Raw genomic sequence first — 24,117 nt, forward strand, 5'->3', positions numbered from 1 at the left:
ACGGCATTTTCTATTCGGAAACCTGTATAAAAGGTTTTGAGCTCCAGTTTGCTGTCGTGAGCAAACAGCAAAATGTGGTCCAAAGCCGCCATTGCGAAAGGCTTTCATGGGAGCCGCCGCCCCATCAATCGAAACTGCAGTCGGTTACGGGAGTCCTCCTAGTTTCTGCTTAAACATTCCGCATAGAACAGTTTTCGATCCAACGGACACTTCGCATCCAGACTCTTTAGTTATACCCCAAAGTTATTAGCCCGAGGACAGCCGAACCATCCAGTGGAGCACGGATGGCTTGGTTTCGTCCTCAGATGTGACATTTTCTATAACTTATCCATAGAGGGTAAATCGCATTTGGAAAGAAAGGGCATTAGATGCACACGTACTCAAAATCAATCATGTTCATCGAATACACTTTAACACCTTTTATTCACTTCAAATGAAAAGCGACAACGAGATCGTATTTTATTCGAAAATTAATACAACTCTTTTGCGATGCAAACGGGGACGAGTCCTCACAAATATTATTGAAATGTATCTGCGAATAAGCATTTGAAATATTGTACTCAACAAAATGAATAATCGTTTGCTTAAATTTCAAAAATAAAAAGCGATAACTTACTTAGATTCGTTATCTAGCGGTGGCACCGGGTTCGGTGCGAAAAACCACGTTGTTTTAATTCAAAGGCCCCCGCAAAGGATCACGCGTTTCAGTTCAGTTTTCGTAAGTTAAGTTTATTAATACAAGAAACTGTGTGCATGGCTGTGTATGTGGGTGAGTGTAAGAGTTGTTAATGAAATTTATAATTTCCATGGGACTCGTTTATGAAAATACAATGCACTCTTTGTGGGAGCGGGAGAAACTAGTTATAGTAGGGAGCACGAATCACAGAGGAGCCGCTTAACTCTCGTCATCGCTGCCGGCAGGTTGTCGCAGCTTGGGACCTCCGGCGCGCTTGGCCATGATGATCTGGTCCACCTTCAAGATGGTTGCGGCCGCGCCCACGGCGTACTTGAGACCCCAGAACTTGGACTGGTACAGATCGAAGAGCTTAGCCTTCGTTGTGTCGATGGTGCTGGCCTTCTCGGCCTCAATGTCGAAGCCGATTGTCTTTCCGGCCTCGGTGTTGTGGGCCAAATACAACTGGTTGACGATTTCCGTGCCATTGATGCCGGAGTTCTCGGCCAGAGCCTTTGGGAAAACTTCCAGCGCGTTGGCGAACTTGCGCACGGCGTACTGGTCCAGACCAGGCAGAGTATCAGCATAGGCGGACAGCTGGGTGGCCAACTCGATCTCGGTGGCGCCAGCTCCGGGCAGATAGCGGCCATCCCGGGTCAGACACTTGAAGTTGTTAACAGCGTCATCCAGGGCACGCTCAATGTCATCCATGAAGTTGTCGGTAGCTCCACGGATCACCACGGTGGCAATGCGCGAGTCCTTGCCCTCGTTCCTGCAATGATTCAATAAAAAATTATAATGGTCTTTTCTCTAGGTCAATTTAAATGAAAATCCCACCTGAAGGCCACAATTGTGGTGTCTCCCAGTTCCTCGATGCAAACTTTGTCGCAGTAGCCCAACTCCTCCTGACTGGGCGTGGTGATGCGCGGCAGGACAGTGGCGTTCACGGATCGGCTCAGGCGACGCAGGTCGAACTTGGAGTTGAGACGCACGGCCATCAGGCCGTATTTGTTGAGGAAGTGCAGGGCCATGTCGCCGACCTTGCCGCCGGCCACAACCACCTTCACACCTGCATCGGCGATCGCCTTGATCTGGCTCTCCAACAGGCTCTCTTCGCCGGAGGAGAAGCTCAACAGCTCGTCGGCCGACTTGATCAGCACTGTGCCCTTGGTCTCAGTTTGGATGATATCGACGGGGCAGGAGAAAATCACGATCTTGGCCTTCTCTGCGTAGGTCACATCGCCTTCTACGAAGCGCTTGAAGACCATGCCGCGGACCACCTCAGACTTGGTCAGTCCGCTGCCCAAAATCTTGCAGATGCGAATGTTGTCCACGTTGAAAGTGCCCTCATCCGGCAAGATGGAGACGCAGGCCTTGCTCACCAAATCGTTGAGGAAGTCCTCCTGGCCGTACTGCTTCGACATAATCGATGTGCGGAGTACCTCCTTGACCTTCTCCACATTGCGATAGTCCTCGATCTTGTGGCTCACCAGAGTGGGCAGGATCTCGAGGGCCTTCTCCAAGGCCTTCTCATAGCCATCGGAGATCTCGCCAGTGGTGATGCCCAGACGCAGCAGCTCCTCAGCGGACTCCAACAGAGCTCCGGCCAGCACCACTACGAAGTTGGTACCATCGCCCACCTCGGCATCTTGCATTTGGCTGGCCATGACGATCAGCTTGGCGGCCGGATGCTCAACATCCAGCTCCCGCATGATGGTGCCGGCATCGCTGGTCACGAACTGCTTCTCGATGTGATTGATGATCATCTTGTTCATGCCATTTGGCCCATAAGCGGAGCGCATGGTCTGTGCGAACTCCTTGCAGGCGCTGATGTTGCGGAACACCGCCTCCTCCAGCCCACTGTACATCTAAGGACAAACGTAAAACCATTAAATTAGTCATTTTTCTCTCATATGTGGAGCTTAGTTCCATGAGGATGACTAATCACGCGCCTCCCCGAGACGGCATGTTTTCTTTTTAGCCGAATCTTAATGAAACCGATGCCCGGCGGACTCCTCGCAGAGTTATTCCTCCTTGTTGCACTTACCCGGGCGCCATCCTTCAGCATCTGAGACACACCGGGAGCCTTGGGAACGGATAAAGCCATTTTTGTACACAGATTTCAATTTCACACGGAGTCAGTCGGTAAATTCCAGCTAGAGTTATAACCTCAAAGTGGCGGCGAACATTCTGGATGGGATAGCGATGGCACTTGCCTATCGATTATCGTAACCGGTGACTGGCGCTATTTTATTTTTATTTTACATTTAAATTGATCTTAAAGATTCTCTATGGTTTTCGATGAATAGCATGCAATTAACAATATAGTTCAGCAGTAGAGTATACGACCCAAAATGAATCCTGTTAATGGAGTTTATTTTTTGGTTTATGAACGCATTTACTTAAATAATCCAGGAATAAGTATAAAAGTTACTTTATCTCGAAATAAATAATATTTACAGTTGTAGTAATTTTATTTAGTAATTTTAAGATTTGAGAAAATTTTAAAACATTAGGTTTGAGGAATACCCCAAATACGATTTGAGTAAAATATTTTTGAGACAAAAGCCACTCCCAACATATTTAGGTATTTATTTAATATTCAAAACTGAAAAATTTATTTAAAAAATGCACTATCCGATTGGTTTATTATATTGTTCACTCCTTGAATTTTGTTTGTATATAATTTGATTAATCTTTCAAGGGTATAAGAAACGTCGGTAGATGCAATTCAATGATGATTGCATGCAGTGTGACGAGCGTGAGCCGATGTAAACACTAGCCTTAGCGCCCATCTCTAATTCAAAACATAAAAAACGATGTCGCTGGGCAAGAAGCACGTGTTGGGATTTTCGCCCAATGGTGGCCAACTATTTGCCTCGGTGGACGAGCAGGGAGTTCTGCGGATATGGAACACAGAGACGAACACGCTGTATCAGGAGTTTACGCCCAATCTACAGTTATCCGGGTCGTGCACAGCGCTGACGTGGGTTTCGGTGGCCGGTTCCCGACCCAAGAAGTCGCGCAAGAGCCTGCAGGCACAGGATGCAGGTGATCAGCTTCACATTGCTCTGGGAACGTACAAGGGCTCAGTGGTTATATACTCATTGGCCGAGGGAAAGGTGAGTCGGTCAAAGAATCTTAAAGGCGAATAAACCACTATCAATCTTTGCAGATTTCTCGAACGCTCATTGGTGACAGCCATGATGGACCAGTGACCTCAATTACATATGACAACGCTGGTCACCTGTACACCGTGGGTGCCGATTGTAGGGTTGTCGTTTGGTCCTTGACGGACGAGCGCTCCATCGCCGAATGGCAAGTGGGACCCGAGAAGCCCCAGAATATAGTCTACCTGCAGAAAAGCGGCACCCTGGCCATTGGCTCCCGACAGCTAAAGGTATACGATATCAATACAAAGGAGCTGGTGGAAACGTTCACCGGCCACTCGGGCGAAATAAACACCATCAGCAGCGTGGCGAGCACAGATGGCACTGAATTCGTTTTGACCACCGCCAAGATGGAGCGCGTAATCTGCTTCTGGAAGATCGACAAGAAGGGCAAGAACAAAGCCTCCGCCTGCACACTCCTCATGGAAGATTTGGCCTACTGTCTGACCAGCGAAGTGCGCGACGATGGTCAGCTACGTGTGGCCAGTGTTACCCGAAATGGCATTATACACATTTACCTGTTGAATGTAAACAGGTAGGTCATGTGAATACACGTTTCGCTACACGTACTGAAGAACTATGTCTCCACAGTTTATCCGCAGAGAAGTTTGTGAAGCCCAAGGTTTCGCTGCAGATCGTTTCCGATGGCGCCGAAATAGTGGAACCACTTTTAGCAGTGGCGGCACACTTTGTGACAGACTCAAATCGCTCCCACGAAATCCTCTTTGGCTACGGAAGCCGCCAACAGCTGCAGTTTGAACGCTTTACGCCCAACTATGGCGAGAAACTAAACGTTATTGTGCGCGCCGATCCCAAAAAGCGGTATGCGAAAAAGAAGGGAAAGGAGCAGCCGGGCTACCAGGCCGCCACCAAGGTCCAGAAGCCCATTGTAAACCAAAAAAATGTGGAGTACAACAACGCCCTGCCCATCTCGCAGAAGAAAGTGCAAAACGAAGTGCCCATGGAAGCCCGACTAGAACATCTTAAAATCCAAGAAACCAAACTGAGTGGCGGCAAGTTGTTGACGCAGAGCAAGACGCAGCTGCTAATGCAGGCATTACACAGCAAGGATCAGGCGTAAGGAATTGTCGAACAATGGCCATAGTTGTTTGTTTTAATAGAAGTGTGTTTTCAGGATGATACAAGCCGTTCTGAGCACCCAGGATCCAGAGACGATACAGTTGACCTTGGATCGGTTACCGCTCGATTATGTCAATCCCTTGATTAACGAAATTTCCATCCTGCTGCAAGGAAAGCACGCGAGGTAAGTGTTTTCCGTAGAGCCCTATTGAGTCTTTTTCTAAATAAGTTATTTTACAGTGTTCGCTCCGCCCTGCGTTGGCTGCAGGCACTGACCTCAACCCACACTAGTGTCTTGCTGTCCGAGGACAAGGAGGCTCTGCGCGAAAAAATGGCCGTTTGCCTCGGCGTGGCGGAGCAGCGCATGCACTGTCTATCGGAAGCTTTACAGTAAGTAAAATTGGGGAATTGAAAGACACAAAACAAGGGTTTTAATAATGAAATAATGTTCAAGAGCCGGATTTCTTTGAATTTTTCGGCTTGATATTATGCTTCGGCTTTTCGATGGTGCCGTGGCGACACTCCGAGATCGCAGCGAAGAAGGTCAGCTTGGTGTGCAGAATGGTGTCGATGTAGAATCGCTGAAAAGTGAACGAGTTGAGGCATCGTTCGCCCAGGCCGTAATAGAGCGTGTTGTAACCCTCGAAGCGGTAGGTGATCATCACGGGATAGTGCTTCAGTAGAATCTTGGACACGGAAATGATGAAACGCACCTTGGCGACGGCCAGAGGATTCGGACAACGGGGTGTTGGCCGAGAGAAATGGGCATCGACAAAGAGAATGGTTCCCTTTTGGGCCACCTCGTGTTGAATCGGATTGCTGATCACCACGCACTTGGTGTCCGGCGACAGTTCCCAGCGACTGACGAAATCCCTAATGTCGGCAATGGCATTGGAGTACTCAAAGTCTCCGATGGTCAGCATCTTGCGCGCCAAGCCACTGGATACGGAGTCCGCCGAAACGCCAAGGCCACCCGTGTAATGATTTGTGATCGAGGGATCATCCTCTCCGTTGGCCACAACGGTGTCAGTGAACACTGAAGAGATCAGGCTGATGGAGGACATCTTTTGCCTTTTCGGAAAGTTGTAGATAAAAAGACCACGCGGGTCTGACTCAATAATGGCCACCGCTTCGCAGAGTGTGCCCTCGATCAGGTCGATGATGCACTGCATATCAGCGTCATCGCAGGCCGGCTTGTTGCACTGGTTGACTAAGCTGGATATGCTGGGTACTATGGCAATGGGTAGGGCTCCGCCTGGTCCCAATGCTGGGACGCCACTGCCTGGACTCGGTGGTTTCTTGTTGTGGGGGCTGGAGATATCCATACAGCTAGCGCCATCATTGCACAAAAGATCCATTTTTGAAATCTGGCCACGACAAAATTTAGTAATGCGTGTACTCCTATTATTGTTATATTGGCAATGTTGTTTTAACAACTTTTCAATGCCTTCTTTCTTTTAAGAATAACCGGGCGAGTCAACCTGATAATTAACCAGATGAAACGGAACGCGGTCAATCATCTCAACGATAACAATGCCCTGATCCTGGACGAAGACCCAGGTAAGTTATCAAGTGGTTCTCTTCGCACAAGGCTCGAGTCTTAATTCGCTTGCTTGCAGATGAGCCCCAGTCCGAAGCAGAAAAGAACTGGAGCGATCTGGAGGAGGATCAGCCAGACAGCCCGAAAAGCACATTGGAAGACGAGCTGATGGCCGACGACGACCTGGCGAGCGACGACGACCTGGCGACCGACGACGACCTGGCGACCGACGATGGTAACGCCGACGCAGACACAGACTCTGACGTATCCAAGGAGTAGACAGCCTCCCCGTAATTTAAGCTTAAAATCAATTCCCTACGCCGCGCCGCGAGAAAATAAATTAGCATTGTTTTTCAAACACAGGCTTTTACATCGAATTCATAAATTTTTATTTACGATTTTAAACTACGTGCAACAACGAATAGTGAGAGCCAATTGCTGGTCTAATTCCGACACGAGATTTCATCGATACGCAAGCAAACAAATATGACCAATTCATAAATACAGTTGAATAATGTGCCAATAAACAGCGGGCTAGTAGCTCGGGTATACATAAGCGGCGGCTACTGAATAACAGCTCAGAAACTACTAACAATTAGAGCATTTGTGTAAACATTTCTTTTTAATTTGCAACAAATAGCCAGACATGATTACTTCCAATTGGCTTTGATGAAGTTAATTAGGCCGTTCGTGGAACTGTCGTGCGTGGAGACCTCGTTGCAGTGGTCCAGCTCCGGCTCGATGGCCTTGGCCAGCTGCTTGCCCAGCTCCACACCCCATTGGTCGAACGAGTTGATGTCCCAAATGATGCCCTGAACGAAGATCTTGTGCTCGTACAGCGCTGCAAAATCAATTGACATTAATAAGTGCTTGTGAGCTGGAACAGTGAGACGTACCAATCAACGCGCCCAGGGTGAAAGGTGAGACCTTCTTCACCACAATCGAGTTTGTGGGCCGGTTGCCGACGAACACCTTGTGGGGCAACAAGTTATCCAGCTCGTTGCCGCACAGACCAGCCTTGGACAGCTCGGTCCTGGCCTCGTCGACCGTCTTTCCGGCCATCAAGGCCTCCGTCTGGGCAAGGAAATTCGACAGCAGAATCTTGTGGTGCTTGCCGCCGGCAATGGGATTGTGTGTCTGGGCGGGAGCGATGAAATCGCAGGGAATCAGGCGGGTGCCCTGGTGGATGAGCTGGTAGAAGGCGTGCTGGCCATTCGTGCCCGGCTCGCCCCACACAATCGGACCAGTGCTGTACTTGACGGGCTTGCCCGACTTGCTGACGAACTTTCCGTTGCTCTCCATATCGCCCTGCTGGAAGTAGGCGGCGAACCGGTGCAAGTACTGATCGTAGGGAAGGAGGGCATGTGTTTCCGCCTTGAAGAAGTTGGAGTACCAAACGCCGAGCAACGCCAGGATAACAGGAGCCTAGGAAAGCCAATAGCATGGTTAACTACACTCATTTTCCTTAACTCTCAGTTGAGTCTTACATTCTTCTCGAATGGTGTCGTCTTGAAATGGTTGTCCATGAAGTGAGCTCCATCCAGCAGTTGCTCAAAGTTCTCAAAGCCGATGGACAGGCAGATTGACAGTCCAATGGCCGACCACAGGGAGTAGCGTCCGCCCACCCAATCCCAGAAACCGAACATGTTGGTGCTGTCAATGCCGAATTCGGTGACCTTTTCCTTGTTGGTCGACAGGGCCACAAAATGCTTGGCCACGGACTCAGGCTAAAACGAAACAAAAATAGTTGGTAAATATAGGTCAGACTAAAATGTAGTGATGTAACTATTTGCTTTGGCTGCATTATCTATTTTACATTTGAGTGGAATTCCATAATGGGAAAATTTAATTTGAATTTGAAAGCCGATTTAGCCTTTTATTAGGTCATAAGCTGCATTTAGTCACATTTATAAGCATATTAAATTGATTTGATAGCTTGAACATGTGAAAATGTCTCTTATGATAAGAAAAATCACTGGAGTGTCCATCATATCGCATCGATGGTTCATTGTATTAGTTTGGTTATCTTTGCTTAAAGCGCTATCAATGAAGGTCAATTAATCTTCGACCTTTCGCTGTACTTACCTCCTTGGAATGCTCCAGGAGCCAGGTCTTGGCGGAGGTGGCGTTCGTAATGGTCTCCTGGGTGGTGAAAGTCTTTGAGGCGACGATGAAGAGGGTGGTCTCGTAGTTGACCTTCTTGAGGACCTCGGCCAGATGAGTGCCGTCGATGTTCGACACAAAATGGGAGTGGAGTCCCTTGCCGTAGGGCTTCAGCGCTTCGGTGACCATCAGCGGGCCCAGATCGGAGCCACCGATGCCGATGTTGACCACGTCGGTGATCTGTTTGCCGGTGCAGCCGCGCCACACGCCGGAGATGACCATGTTGGTGAACTCCTTCATGTGGGCCAGTTCAGCGCGCACATCGGGCATCACGTCCTTGTCGTCCACCAGCACGGGATCCGTGCCCCGGTTGCGCAGGGCCGTGTGGAGGACGGCGCGGTTCTCCGTGATGTTAATGTGCTGGCCGGAGAACATGGCGTCCCGTGCGGCGTTAACGCGGCGCACCTTGGCCAGGGCGAGGAGCAGGTCCCAGACCTCGTCATTGATGCGGTTCTTCGAGTAGTCCAGCAGTATCTCGCCATCGTTCTGGGTGTGCAGGCGCAGGCTGATAAACAAACGAAAAACATTTGACCTCAGAGCAAGTACGATTCGGAGGTCGTTGCTGTGACCTTACGCAAGGACAAATCGAGTGGTGGCGACACTCGACAGCCGATGGTGAAAGTGAGAGTGGGCAAAGCGCAACTCGATGAATAAACGATTGCCGATGGGGGATACACAAATGAGTGTATGTATGCGGGAACTAGGTACGTAACTTCCACCCTCGGAGGCGAAATCGACACAAAAACCCACCTGTATTTTGAGAATCTCTTGGAGTCCTTCACAAACAGGTCCTTGATGTTCAGGTCTTTGCCCTTGGAGTCGTAGTACTCCTGCAGCTTCTGGAACGCTGCCTCCTGGTTGAGCGGAGGAAGTGGGCCGGCCATCTTACTTCAGTTATCCCAAGCAGAAACAGCAGGCGGATGCGGAATAGAAGGGCAGGGGAGGACTATTTAGCACTCGATGCAAATTAGAAGCACACGGAGAAGAGAGCACGGGCGAACTGTTCGACCACTCGCGACACTTCACTTATAATAGCGGATCCGGCAGCTTAGGCGTCGGGTAGTTCCTATTATCTGGCTCCGGCAAATCTCCAGAGCGCCGCACCACAACTTCGCCGTGTTTGCTTTTGATAGGTACTGAGCGGCTGCCGATTTTCCAACGTCCTTTCTGGAATTCGCGAGCACCTTTCAATGTCAAATGAAAAACAAGTGAGTGTTGCCACGTCGGCCGCGCTCTTGTTTTGATGTGCCGATCGGTTTGGAGTGTGTGCGAATTTACTGTGTGGGCCGCGTGGAGATGGACTGAAAATATCCTGCTCCTAAATCGTCTGCACCGGTTGGCAAAAGGACATAAACTGGAATTTTCAAAACGAATTAACCGCCGCTAACGGCATAATTTTATCTCGATGTGGCAGCACGCTCGGTGTTCAGGGCTGTCAGGTGTCAATGACTATCGAATAGCACTTCCATTATTTCATTTCAAAAATGTAACAATAAAAAAAAATGTTTACTTATTTTTACACTTTTGAAGTTAACCGTTAAATTAATGCATGTAAATAGAAAAATATTTGTTATCTTCACTTAGCTTGCAACAAAATCTTTTTGTTTTCTCTGCAATTATCTTATAATTCTAAAACACTTTATAATTATCACGCATTTAAAAACTGATGGAGTCGTTGTTATTAGAATTACTTAGGCAAACATTGTTGCTAAAGTTATAAGCATGCAATTAACTTTAAAAAATAATGCATTTCAGAAAGTAAAATATATGTGAATTGTGTTGTGACGACAGAGATATGGTTGCGAACTTGGATATGTCTATAGCTAACGCCAAATACCAAGTGTCGTTTGGCAACGCTGCGCAAGTAGGGTTACCAGGTAGCTGAAACTCGCTAAAAGATGGCGACGCGCACTTAATTTTTGTTTTTTCCCACATAATAAAGTGTAATAAAACCAAAATAAAAGCAGTGCCAGAGAAACAATCAGAGCCGCTTAAAAAGTGAGAAACAGCACACGATCCAAACGACTGGCACGGGCACGAAGCGAAACGCGAGTGCAGTGAAACTCACATAAACATTGACATGTCGCTGGCCCGAAGAGAGCAACAAGTGTGTTAAAATCGAATTGTGGCCGTTTAAAATGTCTGGAGGAGCAGTCAGAGCACCTGGCGGCAGCTAGAGCGCCCTCGACGCCCCCAAGAAATCATAGTGTATTCCACGAAGCCGAGGGAATCGCCCCACGAAGCCAGGCAGAAGCGTCTGCACACGTAACCTTGTGTGCGCGTAGCACGGAAGCTGTTTGTAGGAATCGGGTTTGTAGGTATGTGGCTGCGAGCCGCCGCTTAGATTCGCTGCTCACCGGGCATTTCGCTTGCAGACCATTTGCAGGACGTCGGGTACGTCAGCGCGGAGGATGGACACCACATCCGCAGCAGGATCTGGAGCCGGAACGGGCGATGTTTGCCCATGCTCCACGGTAGCAGCCTCCACGACCTCCGCATCAAACGAGCAGCCGCAGACCAAGCGCCAGAAGATCGAGCAGCAAATCAAGGTGGGCTTCAAGGCGCTGCCGCCCCAGCCGCCCCATCCGCCGGACATATTGGACCTGGACGCCAACAGCAACAGCCACCTGTGCTCCTCGCTCTCCTCGTCCTCCTCGCACTCGCTGTCAACGCCAAGCACCGCCAACAACTCCCCCACCACCACGCCCTGCAGCTCCCGGGCGGCGTCGTACGCCCAGCTGTTGCACAACATCTTGCCACAAAACGGGGACACAGACCCGCACAGCCAGCCTGAATCCGCCCATGACGAAGTGGACCGGGCGGCCAAATTGCCCAACCTGCTAACCCTCGACACTATCAACAGTGATGGCAGTAATGCCAGCAGCAGGAGCAACTGCATGCAAGCAACAGCAGCCACGTCCATCGACGATATGCTGGAGTTCGAGCAGTCCCTAACCCGCCAGTGCCTGTGCGGCGTGTCGGAGCGAACGCTGCGCAAGCCCTTCCAGTCGCATTACTCACAGGACACCAACGGCCAGAAGCGGATAGCCTACCTGCGGGAGTGGCCCACCAACAAGCTGCTGCAGTTCCTGTCCAATCTGCAGCTACTGTTCGACATCTACCTGAAGCAGAACGCAAAGGGCTTCATCTGCACGCGGATAATGGACGTTTGCGACGCACTCATTCGCAATGACCACAAGCTTATCGACGAGATTATCGTGCTAGCCGGCTACGAGAACTCTTACGTGCAATTCCTGGCGGGACGTGTGCTAGCCGCATTCCTGGTGATTGCCAAGCAGGAGCTGAATGACGAGTGGCTGCAGAAGATCGTCGACCAGCTGTTTAACTTCGAGCAGCTTGACCAGGCGGCCGTGCAGAAGATCCACTTCAGCCTGGACATCATCAAGCGCATAGTGGAGTGGAAGGACATGGAGATCCATCCGCTGGACGACGACTGGATGGCGTCGGCGAATAGTACAAGCGCAGCCTCGTCAGTAGTGCCCCTTTCGACAGAGGCCTCCGTGAGCTACATGCACTTCCCCGTGCAGGAGCAGCCGCTAGCCACCAATTATTTTGCACTGCAATTTCGCGAGGATACGGAGGGCGAGCGAGAGACGGAGCAGGAAGCACCCGACAATCGCGACCGGCATCGGCGGCACCTTGGCGAGGAGATGAACGTCGCCTACGAACCGCATCCCGCTTCCCAGTCCACGACCATGCCCAGCGGTTGTCATGTGGTCACACTCACCGACTCGGAAAGCTTCGATACGACGCACCTGAAGTGCATCACCATTCAAAAGCTGGAGCACAAGTGGCCCACGCTGGTGAAGAACATGTCGGAGCTGATGGCGCCGACGCACCAGGATGCCGCCGAGCACTGTGTGCTCAACTTTTTGCAGCTGTGGGAGAACATCATCTCGGTGAAGGCCAATCTGTCCATCGACGAGACGCGACCCTACTACGCCCAACTGGACAAGTTCGAGCTGCTGCTCAGCCACAGCCTCTCCTGCACCGTGTACAAGCAGATGCTGTGCCTCTTCAACGAGGCGTTGTGCTATGGTTCCACGCTGGCGCTGCAGGACATGCTGCCCGAGGAGACGTGCAAGCTGGCGCACCAGATAGTCTGCCATGTGCGCGGCTTCCGTATCCTGGAGTCGCTGCCGCGGCGACAGCCGGACAACATGGTCAGTCTGATCGGCTACAATGGCAGGCCGATGGTGTACGCCAATGGAACAATTACCCTGGCACACGCCGCGCAATCAGGGGACAGCGAGGAGGACGGTGCGCCACTGGACCTTATCGAAATGGACAAGACACTGTTGCAGAAGATGGTGCTGTTGGTACTGAAGTCGATAGCGGTGACGGTGAAGGAGATACGCAGCGATTCCTCCGACTCATCCATCGATTCCACCGACTACGATGCCTTCCAGGACATGATGCTCATCGAGCGCTCGATCCGCGATGTACTCAGCAAGCTGGAGACGTTCATCAAGCAGACGCTGGAATTCCATCCGGAGTGCCACTTCAGCAAGATCCTGATTCACCTGTTCGACGACCAGGACGACCACCTGATCGAGGCCATGGTCTGCACGCTGGACGTCACGTCTGGGATTTCGTTCCGCAACAACGCGTTCCCCGAGCTGGTGGCCATGCTGAATCCGGTGTACACATTCCTGGAGTTCCTCAAGATGACGTCGAACAGCTCGGACCTGCTGCTGGACCTGCTGGTGAGCAACGAGACCTGCTTCCTGCTCTACCTGCTCCGCCTGCTCAAGTACATCCGCATGAACTGGACGATGTTCGTGCACAGCTGCCACACCTTCGGCATGGGCAGCGCCATGCTGGACGAGGCGATGGGCGTTCTTATCCGGCTGCGCCTGCAGATATCCCGCCTCGTGTCGCGCCAGCTCTACCCCTACGACATTTCGCCCGTGCTGCGCCTGCTCGAGAGCTGCGAGAGCCTCTACGAGGGCAACGAGCTGAGCTGAATCGGCGCAGGGCCGAACTTCAACCACATGCAATTAAAATACGTAATTTATTTTAATATTTAATGGAATAGGAGAAACTAGCGCAAAATTCGATGAAGACGGAGGCCTTGTAGAATACGTGTATTAGCCGTAGGGACCAACCTTTCCGACCATATCTCCGCACCCCGATCCAGTAGCGCGTCAACCGTAGTTAAGATCTTGCACCCTTTTCATCCGGTTCGCCCAGCAGGTCTTTCAACCCAGATACATACCCAGCTGTATGTAATTGTCATTGTAATTGTAATGAGCATCACAAGTTCGTAGTTAGATCGTAGATAATGGTAATATCATAGGTACTGAATTCCAAACTAAACACTACGCTAGCCTAAGATTTTTTTAATCTTGCCCTAAGTAGAATAATGTACAATAGGATGGCAAAATGCTGCGGCAAACGGCTGCCCGCCGAATGGGCGTTAATTCGGTGTCTTCGAGAAGAATATTCTTTGTACGTTTTTTTAAAACACTTGAATAATATAACATAATTAACTGATTAAAAGAAACGCATTAAGAAGGACTACAACGTGTGCGGCTTCTGTTTCTGAATGGTTTGTTCAACCACTGTAGTCTCTTTGCAATTTCGATGGGCTGTGTCCTGATCTCATCTGGACTTCTGGACTTCAATGACGATTTATCATGCGGACGCGCCGCTTTGGATCAGCGGCTCCACTTGGCATACCACTGGCCATGCCACTGACCTCTGGTGGTGGCCCAGTGAGGCTTATCACCGAGCCGCGCCTGCCCATTTCCGGTGGATGTGGACTCGATACGTGCACCGTTTGATAGTTAATGCTGATGGGAACCGAGGAGCGACGGTTTAGGCGAGGCTCTAGAGAAGAAAATAGTTGGTCTTATGGGACGTTTCACATTGTTGTGGGACTCTTTACCGAAACGGGCTTCTCCGGATCCCGGCCTAAGCGGATGCTGCTGACTGGGCCGGCTGGCCAAAGGAGATACCACCCTGTAGTGATACTCCTGAGCCCGCGGAACGGACTTCGTGAAGCCTCCCTCATCGTTCAGCGTGTACTTGAAGCGATCCACCGACACGGAACGCTCCTCGCTGATAATATGCCTGCGCCGGAAGATGGGGGACTCCTCCACTTTGGCATGCATTGGAGAAATGTAGAGCGGTCAGTTTGGGATTCGGGGTGAGAGAGGATCGCAGAGGATTGCGTAGAAGCCCAATCAAACGGAGGAAATGAAACGCAAGCTAACACGGCTACGTATGTAAATTGATCACAGGAAAGCACATAGTAATTGATTTATTTTACGATTACGCACACTTAGGACAGTAATATACATTCGAGTATGTACAACCTTACATTCGGATTCAGTACAGTTTCACAGAGAGGTGAAGAGGAGGTAAACAGTGGGGGTCGTTCAAAAACACAGATATCAAACGCATAGTCGAGCCCGAAAAGTGCGATGTACAGATGTATGTATAGATGTATAGAGATTGAGGACAGACTAGAGATACACAATACATTACAATACATTTTCCGAAAAAGTCAGAAAACTGGTGCTTGAGAGTAGAGAAGATTGGCTAGTTCAGTACATAGTGGTAGACACATTTAGATTTATAGGATAACAATTCACTTGATCCCTCGTTAACACGGTGTAATAAGCTAGGCACCTGGCCCAGCGAGCTAAAACTTTGGCAAAGATTTTGGTGAAATACCTTTTGATGACCGGCGATCCTGCTTGTGGATCTGGGCATAGGATTGCAGCGAGCAGCGGCGCAGTCGTTTGTCCCCTTTGTTCTGCTGCCGAAGAAGGATTATTCACGCGGCAATAGGGAATGGAATGCGGGTTATCCTTACCGACTTGTAGTGCTGGTTGATGTCCGAGGCGGCCTTCAGCAGTAGATAGACAAACACCAGGGCAAACAGGTAAATAATGGGCTCCGCGGTGTTACTCTTCTTGCCGGCTTCCTTCTTCTTGTGCCCCTCCGAGGACTTCATCAAGCGAGGTTGCTTGCTGACCCCATTCCCGTTTTGCCGTTTGGTTCTCTTCGTGGGCCTGCCTTGGGATCTTCTTGAAACTGCCTGATTCCGATTGGATTCCTTCGTGAAAACGTCCATCTTCCGGCAAGATGCATCTGGAGCGGCGACATCCAACTCGGGCTCGGCCATGTCTTCCGGTTGGGCATGGTGCAGGTCGAAGGCAGCCACGCCCGGCTTAAAATAGTGCCTGTAGTTGCTCTGCATCCCGGCTACCATGAGATACACAGTGCAGAGCACCACGAGGATGCCCAGCGGCACCACATGATGGTTATTCGTAGCCTTGTCCCTACACACGGCACTTGCTTTTCGCTGTTTGGGAGAACAAGGCGGTGGCCCGATGTCATCGGACAGAGCAAATTTATCGCCGGCGAGCGATTTCATAACCGAGTGCTTACTGTTTACCAAGCAATCACCGTGTGTATCTGTTGACTGCGAGTCCTGGCTGCCGCTCGTGGTGGAAAATCGATAGGGATTGCCCACACAGCTTCACATGTTGGGATGAACAAGGGTTTCCAGTGCACTTGAAAGGTCAATCGAACGAGGGAGATGCGCTGAAAAGTGGGCTATGTGTCAATGTATTTATTTGAACCTATTGCTCTACTTTTACAACAGTGTAAACTGTTTCCGATGCGACACTCTCCGCCACCCGAGGAACATACATGTTTGTGTGTATGCCTGACCTGACCTATGACATTCAGGTGGCGACGTACGTTAAGTTTGAATTGCAAAATCTCTTAAGTGATATGAACTTAAACACTAAACTAAGTAAAAAGTTATGTACAAATGGTTGAAGTGCTTCAGCATTCAAAGTATCCATTGGACATTCCAGTGAGTTGGTCGAGTATATCTAAAATAAACGGAATTTATTAAAAAAAAACCTATGAAATAAGGTATGCAATCATTTTAGATACCTGTGATTTGTAGATCCGTGGACTGATTACTCATGGAGGTGTATAGCTTTCTGCTTTCAGCTATATTCTGCCGCTTGAACATGACAGTCCGTAAACTTTCCCCTGTAAATAGCATTCATAACTTTGGTAACCTTACTACATTTATCTAAACATCGGCCGACTTACTTCTCAGAACATTTCCATTGGGTTTTGCCTTTTCCGACTTAATGTCCAAGGTATTTGTGGGTAGCTTGTTGTCCGTTCTTCTAGTTACTCTATTCCTACGCTCTGTGTCGTAGAGAATACTGCCGCCTCGGTCTGTTTTAAAGCCAGAGAAGTTGGTTTCGTCTTCATTTAACCCCTTGGTATCATCCGCTAGATGGGGAGCCAGGAGAATAGGAAGTTCCTCCTCTTGTTTACCAGCTCCCAGGGAACCGTGCAGTTTGCGCAAGATCGTGCGCAAGATCTTGAAGCGCTTGAGGATTCTCTGCGGCTCCACCTGGGATGCGCACATCAAAATAGCCTTGCACTCGCGCAGTACCCGGATGAACTGCTGGTAGTACTCTTCCCCCAATTGGTTCTGCGTTTCGCTTAGCCCCTTTCGATTGACTTCAAGCTGAAAGTGCTCGACTAGCAGCAAAGAGATTTGGACCAAGTCCTCCAATCGCTGCTTAACGAAAAGCTTCTCCGTTGCACTTATCCCTGAGGTCAGTATCTCCAGGCAACAACCCAGGAGGGCGCGGCTGTCGATGATCTCCTGAAGAGTTGCCTTGAACTTGGCCACCTCCCCGTTGAAGTGCTGCTCTAGGATGTCCGAGTGCAAATCGGAACCATGGGCCTGCAGAGAAGGTATCAGAGTGGTGTCCAGTGACTCAAAAGAGGCCAGACAGCTGCGCATTATGGTTTTCACTGAAATTGGTACTGAAGTTAATTGCGATTTTTTTTATAATTATATATAATAAATTATACTTTTCAAGTTGGGTGCAAAGGAAATGGCAAAAATGCCTATCTGAGTGGCGCGATCTATGTTCACATCAAAGTCCGCTATGAACTCATCGGCCAGATCATCATTATCTGGGCTGTTCCTCAACAGCGCTCTAATTTTGTCCACCGAAAACTTCTCGAAGTCCAGGAAGCATGTGAATACCAAGCGCAGAAGCGCATCGTTGATAAAGTCCTCCAACTGGTAAATCGCCTGTTCCATGGTCATGGCCCGCAGCTTAAGGGTGGACAGGTAGTTGGCACTGGAAGACTCCTTACACTCCTCCTGAAAGGCATTGCACTCGCGGATGACCTAGAGCACAAATGAGTGATATAAATATGGGAATACTGCAGAAGATTTACACCAACCTTTTGGCACAAGGCACTGAGAGCTCTCTTGTCCTGCGACAAAGCCACATTGGCGAATCCCAGGGATTGACCCAAGATCAAATCAATGTTGGCGCGCAACTTCTGGCTGAGGGGAAGGACGTCTTGTGGAGTCTTAGGACAGTTTGAGGTATCGGTGTTTTCCTCACTGTGCGAGGTGAACTGCGCCAAACAATCCAGCGCGCCATCCACCAGCTTAAGGAACGAGCGCTCCGGAGCGACTGCTTCGCCACTCGATTCTCCGCTGTAGTGATGCATGAGGCGCTTCAGGCACCAGCGTATGCGGTCCAGAAAGTACTGATGACTTACCTGCTTTCAGAGGGTAAGACATTACTGTGCATTGCATGAATGAGATCCAAATTACTCACCGAGATTGAGGTGCCGCATTCTAGTTTAATGGTGTTCTCCACCTGGCGAATGCAGATCATAATCTGGCTGAGGCAGAGGCACACCAGCTCCGAACACTCCGACTGCCCCTGGGAGCAGAAAGAGCTGTGGGCCAAGGTAGCGAATTCCAATAGCACGGCGCACAGACCCTGAAATTGAAAGCAACAAGTGATTGGTGTCCTGCGGTTAGTGGTCCGTTTCCCCCACTCACATTCAGCCAGTTTGTATTTGCTGCATTGTTCCTGTTCAGTATCAGCAAGCAGGCCTCTAGCTTCTTACGCAAAACTTCCATTATTGCCGGCAAATGTGAGTTTAAATATTCTGTGGGCAAAAGTAAAAGTAAACAACTTTTTTAAAATTTGGCTTCAATTCGCTGTGAATGGCAAGATGGCACGGCTTGGCGTTAGTTACAACCAGTGCGGCGAACTGCCCTCACCGCCACACGGTCCCACTGGACGCATCACTTTTTCGGTAGCAAAAACTTGTAGAAAATTGTCAATTCAATACGCTGGTAGTTGTATATCCATGTGAAGCAGAGATAAGCTCCGCCAACTCTACCCGTCGCCCACGCCACGTCGCACAGTCGCGCCCTGCCACAAATATCGAAAGCAGGCCCCACAGACCGCAAGCATAACCCAAAATGAGCTCCTCGAATGCGGGACAGCGCACGAAGCTAATTCAGGAGAAGTGCCAGACCCTCCTGACGCAGATGCTCCGCGACGAGGACAACAAGTACTGCGTGGACTGCGATGCCAAGGGTATGTAGATGGGGTCCACTTGTTCGCCGAGAGATACGCCTCTTGTTGACGCACATCTGTGTGCGTGCGTGCGTGCATATACACACCACATATGCATCTGCACTCCGATAAAAGCCTATGTGCTGTCACTAAATGCTACCTTTTATCCCTAGGTCCGCGCTGGGCCTCCTGGAACCTGGGCATGTTCCTCTGCATCCGCTGCGCCGGCATCCATCGCAACCTGGGCGTGCACATATCGCGCGTCAAGTCCGTCAACCTGGACACTTGGACGCCGGAGCAGGTGATCTCGCTGCAGCAGATGGGCAACTCGCGGGCTCGCGCCGTCTACGAGGCGCAGCTGCCGGACGGCTTCCGTCGCCCGCAGACGGACACAGCGCTGGAGAACTTCATCCGGGCCAAGTACGAGCACAAGAAGTACTTGGCACGCGAGTGGGTGCCTCCCTCGCCGCCGAAAGTGGACTGGGCCAAGGAGATCGACGAGGAGCTAGAGCGCCAGAAGCGCAAGAAGAAGAGCACGCAGGCACAGGCCACTTTGGGCCTGGTTGGAGTGGCCGGTGGCAGCGGCGACAAGCGCCTGTCCGGGTCATCTGCGTCGGCGCTCAAGAACACCCCCCTGCCCGCACCGCTGCCAAAGCCGAAACCCAACCAGGTCGGCGGCTGCAGCCCAAAGACGACCCAGCGCATCCAACTGAACAACTGCGGCGCCAGCAGTGCCGGCGAAAGCGACCTCTTGGGCCTGTCTTCGCCCACCAAGTCCATTGTCGCGACCAGTGCCAGCCAAGACCTGCAAAACGAAAGTTTCACCAGCTTTCTCAGCGCCGAATCGATTGCCGGACAGCCGGATAAGCCGAACGGCAGCAACGGCGACGCCGCCAATTTGATGGGCTCGAAGCCGAACTCGCTGGCACAAGAGGAGCAGGACTTCTTCAACCAGGGCTCACTGGGCGCCGGCGGCAGCGAGAAGGATCAGTCCGGCAAGATGTCCAAGGACAGCATTCTGGCGCTGTACGGCAGTGCGCCAGCCACCCACAACCCCCAGATGAACTTTGGCGGTTTCACGGGCATGGCCCCAGGTGGCTATATGCACCAGCAGCAGCAGATCCCCCACCAGTTCATGACACCGCCGAACTCGGTGAGCATGTACAATTCGCCAGTTATGGCTGCGCCTAATGCGTTCAGCAATGCTGCCATCAGCAGTGCCACTGCGATGAGCATGGGCGGCTCCCATGGCTTCACCGGAGCCCAGTTTCCAAGCACCGGGGGCAGTCCCTATGCTGCCGCAGGCCAGGCAGTTGCAACGAATCTTATGCAAACAAACCAGAGCATCCTCAGTGGGATGCCGCTCTTTGGAGCTGTTCCACAACAGCAGCAACAGCATCAGCAACATCAGCAGCAGCAGCAGCTTCAGCAGCAACATCACCCACAGCTTGGCGGCCTCTCCATGAACTTAATGCAGCCCCTGCCCAGTGGGCTGAACATTGGCCAACCGCCACAAGGAGCGGGCGGATTCGCCGCCACGGGACCCACCACCTCTTCAGTACCGTCAAATCTGAACCAGCAGTTTGGGAATCTTAATATTGGTAATGTGTGGCAATAAATACGCAGTGTATTTATGTAGTTGTATTCCTTTAATTAATTGTAAGACACGAGTGTTCGGTTCGTCTCGGTGTTGCAACATGTGTGTGTGAGACGACGATGCTTGTTTATATACATTCGATTTATACAACTTGCCAATTTAGTTAGTTGTCCTATTCGTGTTCGTAGCTGAATTCATTGTCGAGCAAGCCACTGTATTAAACGATGTTCATGTCCATCTCCATGTCCACCAGGAATCGCGTCTGCTCGTCCAAATCTATTCCAATTAAACCATAAAACGTACGTACATACGCGTGTAACACCCAACTACTTAAAATTGAAAATTCCACAGAACGTAATGCACTTCCCAATCAAATGTACATGTTATTTTTCAACATTAGCTAGGTATTTGATATGCATGCATTCAAAATCGTCCACGCCAGGATATCTAGATCTAGACTTCTGGCACAGTACTTTTAAAATGCTTGATATCCCTAAGAACTTATTCACGCCTGTTTGTCAATGTGAATCTAAAATATCATGGCGGGTTGTCAACGGATTTATTGTATTCGATTCTTAAGTTGCTATGTCTAAGGAACAAATCAAACCACTTCGAACTGTGTAATAATAAAATATTCAGACAATTGTATGTGCTTCGTTCAGTGTCGCTGATTTTAAAGGAAGTAAATGTGGGTAATGTATGACCTGAACTTGTGCTTTTTATTTATGTGTAAGAACTACAAAATGCAGTAAATTTATTTGATTAGATAAACAGCTTCTTGTTCGGTTGCCCAACTACCTTTTATTCAAGATTATAGTTGAATATATAAAAATTTAGAATAGTGTATCTTCGAATTTTACGTGCTATTAAATATTTCGCGTCGAAAGTTGAAATGAGTTTGTTAAATTTTCCCGCCCTGCTTGAAATTCACAGGAAATCGTATTTATCAGTTTTTGCCATTCGCAGCGATACGCCGACACACCCTACCGCTTTCAATACACGTCAACTTGTATAAATAAATAAAAAAAAAACCAGCCAAATAACAAACTCGAGCATTGTGAGACTGAGAAAATGGGTGAACAAGGAGAGGAGACGCGTCAGAAGCCAACGGAGCGTTCCACCAAGGAAGCCTACTTCGAGAGCCTCGCCGTGTGGGCCAAACAGGCGACTCTGGCCCAGAATGCGAAGCTGATGTTTCCCTACTACCTGATGGCCAACTATCCGACCATGTTCCCGGGACTGCCTTCTTCCGCTGCCCTCCAAGCAGCAGCCATGGGACATCCCCAAACACTGGCTCAGGGCGCGGCTGCTGCGCCGGGAGAACCAGCTGCATCGCCTGAAAACCCTGCTGCAGAGCCTCGTTCGCCTGCTCCAAGCTTCAGCGGCCTGCGGATATTGGGCGAGGCGGCCCAGGTGGATATCATACAGCGTCTGGGCGGCTACGAATACGTTCTGGCGCCTTTTTGGAAGCGCGCCGTGGCGGAGACCATCGACATGTTCATCCTTTTCATAGTGAAAATCATCATAACCTTCGGGGTGGTCAACCTGTTTAACATAGAGTTCGATGAGGACGTGATTCGTCGCACCCTGGACCAAGAAGACCTCTTCGCGAACTTCTTTGACACATCACTAGATTTTATTTCGATGTCCACCGACCTCCTGCTAATCGAAATGCTGACCAGGCTCATCGTTTGCTGCTACGAGACGCTGTGGACATTCCTGTTTCATGGGGCTACGCCGGGCAAGTCGCTGATGAAGATACGCATATACTATGTGGAGGCCGTGATGCCGCTTCAGGGGCCGCCTCTTCCACAGTTCGTCCTCCAGCCGCAGAGGGAGCCGATGAGGGCTCTGCTTTATCCGCCACAGACTCCCTCGCTGATGCGTTCCTTTGCCCGCGCGCTGATTAAGAACCTGGGGATGACCCTGCTTTTCCCCATCTGCGTGTTGATGGTCTTCTTCAAGAACAACCGCACCGCCTACGACGTCCTAACAAAAACAATTGTGGTCGAGAACAATTCCATTGCCGTGTTCCGCACCCAAGCGCAACCGCAGCGCAATAATCGCTGAGCACGGCACGTAAACCAGCCAAAGTGTGTAGGAATGGCGCACTCCTATGCACTTCCTATGCACATATAAATAGACTTGTTAATGATAAATTTATATCGTTATGTACTGCTGTGCTGTCGTGTGAAATAAAATAAAATCTCACACGAATACCTCAGGATCTGCACGATAATCAAGCCCGACCAGCAATCCCAATGATTAGTAGAACTTCCGATATTCCTGTAGAGCTACTCTTCACTGGTGCTAAGTTCGAATGACGAAGAAGTTCTGATGAAATGGTGTGCAGGCGCAACCTCGTGCAGGCGGTGATGTTTCGTTTATTGGCTCAAAGCTTTATTTTCGTTTATTGGCTTACTTCACATTGACGTTCTTCAGGGTTTGGGCCACCACGTTGCCCTTGCCGGGAACATGGAGAGCGGCGCCCTTGTAGCAGGCCACCAGGTCGCCGTTGGTCTTCAGATCCGGGGCACACGACTCGAAGATCTTCTTCTTTGGGTTGAGCTGGGCGTCCGGCTGGCGCGGATATCCCTCGCAGTGAACCAGGTCGCCTGGTACAGCTCCGGCCGGCGGACTGAGCACTTCCACCTTTTCCGGTGTAGAGGCGCACATGACCATAGCCTCTGAGGTGACGCCGCGCATTTTGGCCGGCTTCAGGTTACACATGACCACTACCAGGCGGTTTTGCATCTCCTCCAGGGGCACGAACTTCACCAGGCCGGACACCACGGTGCGTGGAGCCGCCTCGCCGCAGTCGATCTTCTCCAGATACAAGCTGTCGGCGTCGGGATGGCGACCCACCTCCACAATCTTGCCCACGCGTAAATCCAGGCGACCGACGTCGACAGGAACCTCCGGGGCGGCGGCGGGCTTCTCGGTGGCCGGTTTCTTCTCCTTGACCTTCTTTTCCTTGGGTTCCTTGGCCGGTTTAGGAGCCTGGGCAGTGGTAGCAGGTTCAGCCTCTGCCGGCGGAACTACTGGGGCTGCACTGGTGCAGAGACCCCGTGCTCCAGGCACCGGTATCTGTTTCTTGCCATTTCGCAGCTCCAGCTGCACCAGCTGGGCCAAAGCCGCCTTAACTTCCTTGGCCAGTGCAGCGTTCTCCTTGATCAGCTCCTGCTTCTGGCGCTCCACAAGTTGCTGCTGGATGCCGGAAATCTGGTGGGCAGTAGGTTATCGAGTGCTCGCAGGCGGTGGCTGGCGTGAATACTTGCCTCGGCTTCAATGGAGTTAATCAACGCCTCGGCGCGCTCGTTGTTGCTCGCAATCTGCTGCAGATCGGCCATGGTTCTTTTATTTTTCGCGAGTTTTGCGCAATTCTGGCCGTAATTTTTACATGCGGATCCCACAGTCGTGGCAGCTCTACGCAGCATTGCAGTGCTTCTTCTTGCCATGCACAGTGGCGTCGCGCAGCGTTGGAC

The 24,117-nt window shown here is 50.5% G+C and overlaps 10 protein-coding genes across 11 annotated transcripts; 4 read left to right on the plus strand and 6 right to left on the minus strand.

Moving 5' to 3' along the window:
• Nucleotides 1–713: 713 nt before the first annotated feature.
• Nucleotides 714–2,859, minus strand: LOC6608246 (T-complex protein 1 subunit theta). The gene is made up of 3 exons (XM_002032954.2): nt 2,721–2,859; nt 1,511–2,541; nt 714–1,445 (listed from the first exon to the last, which is right to left on the minus strand). Exons 1-3 carry the CDS (start codon nt 2,778–2,780, stop codon nt 896–898), a joined length of 1,641 nt encoding a protein of 546 aa, XP_002032990.1. The 5' UTR covers nt 2,781–2,859; the 3' UTR covers nt 714–895.
• Nucleotides 2,860–3,427: 568 nt separating this feature from the next.
• On the plus strand, nt 3,428–6,821 carry LOC6608247 (WD repeat-containing protein 43). The gene is made up of 7 exons (XM_032714593.1): nt 3,428–3,795; nt 3,849–4,378; nt 4,435–4,920; nt 4,979–5,107; nt 5,164–5,313; nt 6,386–6,483; nt 6,543–6,821. The coding sequence occupies exons 1-7, from the start codon at nt 3,493–3,495 to the stop codon at nt 6,740–6,742; spliced, it is 1,896 nt and encodes a 631-aa protein (XP_032570484.1). The 5' UTR covers nt 3,428–3,492; the 3' UTR covers nt 6,743–6,821.
• On the minus strand, nt 5,332–6,386 carry LOC6608248. Its single transcript, XM_002032956.2, has one exon. It carries the CDS (start codon nt 6,279–6,281, stop codon nt 5,373–5,375), a length of 909 nt encoding a protein of 302 aa, XP_002032992.2. The 5' UTR covers nt 6,282–6,386; the 3' UTR covers nt 5,332–5,372.
• Nucleotides 6,822–6,828: 7 nt separating the features above from the next.
• Nucleotides 6,829–9,857, minus strand: LOC6608249 (glucose-6-phosphate isomerase). The gene is made up of 5 exons (XM_002032957.2): nt 9,377–9,857; nt 8,549–9,131; nt 7,951–8,190; nt 7,360–7,888; nt 6,829–7,304 (listed from the first exon to the last, which is right to left on the minus strand). Exons 1-5 carry the CDS (start codon nt 9,508–9,510, stop codon nt 7,114–7,116), a joined length of 1,677 nt encoding a protein of 558 aa, XP_002032993.1. The 5' UTR covers nt 9,511–9,857; the 3' UTR covers nt 6,829–7,113.
• Nucleotides 9,858–10,507: 650 nt separating this feature from the next.
• Nucleotides 10,508–14,173, plus strand: LOC6608250 (protein lines). Its single transcript, XM_002032958.2, has 2 exons — nt 10,508–10,944; nt 11,002–14,173. The coding sequence occupies exon 2, from the start codon at nt 11,038–11,040 to the stop codon at nt 13,612–13,614; it is 2,577 nt and encodes an 858-aa protein (XP_002032994.1). The 5' UTR covers nt 10,508–10,944; nt 11,002–11,037; the 3' UTR covers nt 13,615–14,173.
• On the minus strand, nt 13,873–16,052 carry LOC6608252. 2 transcript variants are annotated; one of them, XM_032714596.1, is made up of 4 exons: nt 15,471–16,052; nt 15,329–15,410; nt 14,538–14,750; nt 13,873–14,479 (listed from the first exon to the last, which is right to left on the minus strand). In XM_032714596.1, the coding sequence occupies exons 1-4, from the start codon at nt 16,032–16,034 to the stop codon at nt 14,271–14,273; spliced, it is 1,068 nt and encodes a 355-aa protein (XP_032570487.1). In that variant the 5' UTR covers nt 16,035–16,052; the 3' UTR covers nt 13,873–14,270. The 2 variants fall into 2 exon arrangements, with proteins under 2 accessions (XP_032570487.1, XP_002032996.2); XM_002032960.2 differs by having other exon boundaries at nt 15,329–15,413.
• Nucleotides 16,053–16,217: 165 nt separating this feature from the next.
• LOC6608253 (serendipity locus protein alpha) lies at nt 16,218–18,668 on the minus strand. Its single transcript, XM_002032961.2, has 7 exons — nt 18,510–18,668; nt 18,280–18,447; nt 17,894–18,220; nt 17,513–17,837; nt 16,730–17,452; nt 16,565–16,666; nt 16,218–16,500 (listed from the first exon to the last, which is right to left on the minus strand). The coding sequence occupies exons 1-7, from the start codon at nt 18,588–18,590 to the stop codon at nt 16,451–16,453; spliced, it is 1,776 nt and encodes a 591-aa protein (XP_002032997.1). The 5' UTR covers nt 18,591–18,668; the 3' UTR covers nt 16,218–16,450.
• Nucleotides 18,669–18,741: 73 nt separating this feature from the next.
• Nucleotides 18,742–21,280, plus strand: LOC6608254 (stromal membrane-associated protein 2). Its single transcript, XM_032714595.1, has 2 exons — nt 18,742–19,056; nt 19,209–21,280. The coding sequence occupies exons 1-2, from the start codon at nt 18,939–18,941 to the stop codon at nt 20,651–20,653; spliced, it is 1,563 nt and encodes a 520-aa protein (XP_032570486.1). The 5' UTR covers nt 18,742–18,938; the 3' UTR covers nt 20,654–21,280.
• Nucleotides 21,281–21,585: 305 nt separating this feature from the next.
• On the plus strand, nt 21,586–22,871 carry LOC6608255 (protein FAM8A1). Its single transcript, XM_002032963.2, has one exon. It carries the CDS (start codon nt 21,704–21,706, stop codon nt 22,700–22,702), a length of 999 nt encoding a protein of 332 aa, XP_002032999.1. The 5' UTR covers nt 21,586–21,703; the 3' UTR covers nt 22,703–22,871.
• A 104-nt stretch (nt 22,872–22,975) lies between these two features.
• On the minus strand, nt 22,976–24,084 carry LOC6608256 (aminoacyl tRNA synthase complex-interacting multifunctional protein 1). The gene is made up of 2 exons (XM_002032964.2): nt 23,911–24,084; nt 22,976–23,854 (listed from the first exon to the last, which is right to left on the minus strand). The coding sequence occupies exons 1-2, from the start codon at nt 24,067–24,069 to the stop codon at nt 23,051–23,053; spliced, it is 963 nt and encodes a 320-aa protein (XP_002033000.1). The 5' UTR covers nt 24,070–24,084; the 3' UTR covers nt 22,976–23,050.
• Between the last annotated feature and the right edge of the window lie 33 nt (nt 24,085–24,117).

The sequence above is a fragment of the Drosophila sechellia genome, chromosome 2R, assembly GCF_004382195.2.
Source record: "Drosophila sechellia strain sech25 chromosome 2R, ASM438219v1, whole genome shotgun sequence".
Taxonomy (NCBI): domain Eukaryota; kingdom Metazoa; phylum Arthropoda; class Insecta; order Diptera; family Drosophilidae; genus Drosophila; species Drosophila sechellia.

What these genes read in the sequence shown, in the direction of transcription:
- LOC6608256 (XM_002032964.2), bottom strand. Translation starts at nt 24,069, where the DNA reads ATGCTGCGTAGAGCTGCCACGACTGTGGGATCCGCATGTAAAAATTAC. An exon ending in TTAACTCCATTGAAGCCGAG is followed by an intron (nt 23,855 to 23,910) that starts GCAAGTATTCAC and finishes ACTGCCCACCAG; the next exon opens with ATTTCCGGCATCCAGCAGCA.
- LOC6608254 (XM_032714595.1), top strand. Translation starts at nt 18,939, where the DNA reads ATGAGCTCCTCGAATGCGGGACAGCGCACGAAGCTAATTCAGGAGAAG. An exon ending in CGTGGACTGCGATGCCAAGG is followed by an intron (nt 19,057 to 19,208) that starts GTATGTAGATGG and finishes TTTTATCCCTAG; the next exon opens with GTCCGCGCTGGGCCTCCTGG.
- LOC6608248 (XM_002032956.2), bottom strand. Translation starts at nt 6,281, where the DNA reads ATGGATCTTTTGTGCAATGATGGCGCTAGCTGTATGGATATCTCCAGC.
- LOC6608247 (XM_032714593.1), top strand. Translation starts at nt 3,493, where the DNA reads ATGTCGCTGGGCAAGAAGCACGTGTTGGGATTTTCGCCCAATGGTGGC. An exon ending in TACCTGTTGAATGTAAACAG is followed by an intron (nt 4,379 to 4,434) that starts GTAGGTCATGTG and finishes ATGTCTCCACAG; the next exon opens with TTTATCCGCAGAGAAGTTTG. An exon ending in TTACACAGCAAGGATCAGGC is followed by an intron (nt 4,921 to 4,978) that starts GTAAGGAATTGT and finishes GTGTGTTTTCAG; the next exon opens with GATGATACAAGCCGTTCTGA.
- LOC6608246 (XM_002032954.2), bottom strand. Translation starts at nt 2,780, where the DNA reads ATGGCTTTATCCGTTCCCAAGGCTCCCGGTGTGTCTCAGATGCTGAAG. An exon ending in TGCTGAAGGATGGCGCCCGG is followed by an intron (nt 2,542 to 2,720) that starts GTAAGTGCAACA and finishes GTTTGTCCTTAG; the next exon opens with ATGTACAGTGGGCTGGAGGA. An exon ending in ACCACAATTGTGGCCTTCAG is followed by an intron (nt 1,446 to 1,510) that starts GTGGGATTTTCA and finishes GAATCATTGCAG; the next exon opens with GAACGAGGGCAAGGACTCGC.
- LOC6608252 (XM_002032960.2), bottom strand. Translation starts at nt 16,034, where the DNA reads ATGAAATCGCTCGCCGGCGATAAATTTGCTCTGTCCGATGACATCGGG. An exon ending in TCAACCAGCACTACAAGTCG is followed by an intron (nt 15,414 to 15,470) that starts GTAAGGATAACC and finishes CTTCTTCGGCAG; the next exon opens with CAGAACAAAGGGGACAAACG. An exon ending in ATCCGGAGAAGCCCGTTTCG is followed by an intron (nt 14,480 to 14,537) that starts GTAAAGAGTCCC and finishes TTTCTTCTCTAG; the next exon opens with AGCCTCGCCTAAACCGTCGC.
- LOC6608249 (XM_002032957.2), bottom strand. Translation starts at nt 9,510, where the DNA reads ATGGCCGGCCCACTTCCTCCGCTCAACCAGGAGGCAGCGTTCCAGAAG. An exon ending in AAGAGATTCTCAAAATACAG is followed by an intron (nt 9,132 to 9,376) that starts GTGGGTTTTTGT and finishes TTTGTTTATCAG; the next exon opens with CCTGCGCCTGCACACCCAGA. An exon ending in TCCTGGAGCATTCCAAGGAG is followed by an intron (nt 8,191 to 8,548) that starts GTAAGTACAGCG and finishes GTTTCGTTTTAG; the next exon opens with CCTGAGTCCGTGGCCAAGCA.
- LOC6608255 (XM_002032963.2), top strand. Translation starts at nt 21,704, where the DNA reads ATGGGTGAACAAGGAGAGGAGACGCGTCAGAAGCCAACGGAGCGTTCC.
- LOC6608253 (XM_002032961.2), bottom strand. Translation starts at nt 18,590, where the DNA reads ATGGAAGTTTTGCGTAAGAAGCTAGAGGCCTGCTTGCTGATACTGAAC. An exon ending in CAATGGAAATGTTCTGAGAA is followed by an intron (nt 16,667 to 16,729) that starts GTAAGTCGGCCG and finishes TGCTATTTACAG; the next exon opens with GGGAAAGTTTACGGACTGTC. An exon ending in CACGGATCTACAAATCACAG is followed by an intron (nt 16,501 to 16,564) that starts GTATCTAAAATG and finishes CGTTTATTTTAG; the next exon opens with ATATACTCGACCAACTCACT.
- LOC6608250 (XM_002032958.2), top strand. Translation starts at nt 11,038, where the DNA reads ATGGACACCACATCCGCAGCAGGATCTGGAGCCGGAACGGGCGATGTT.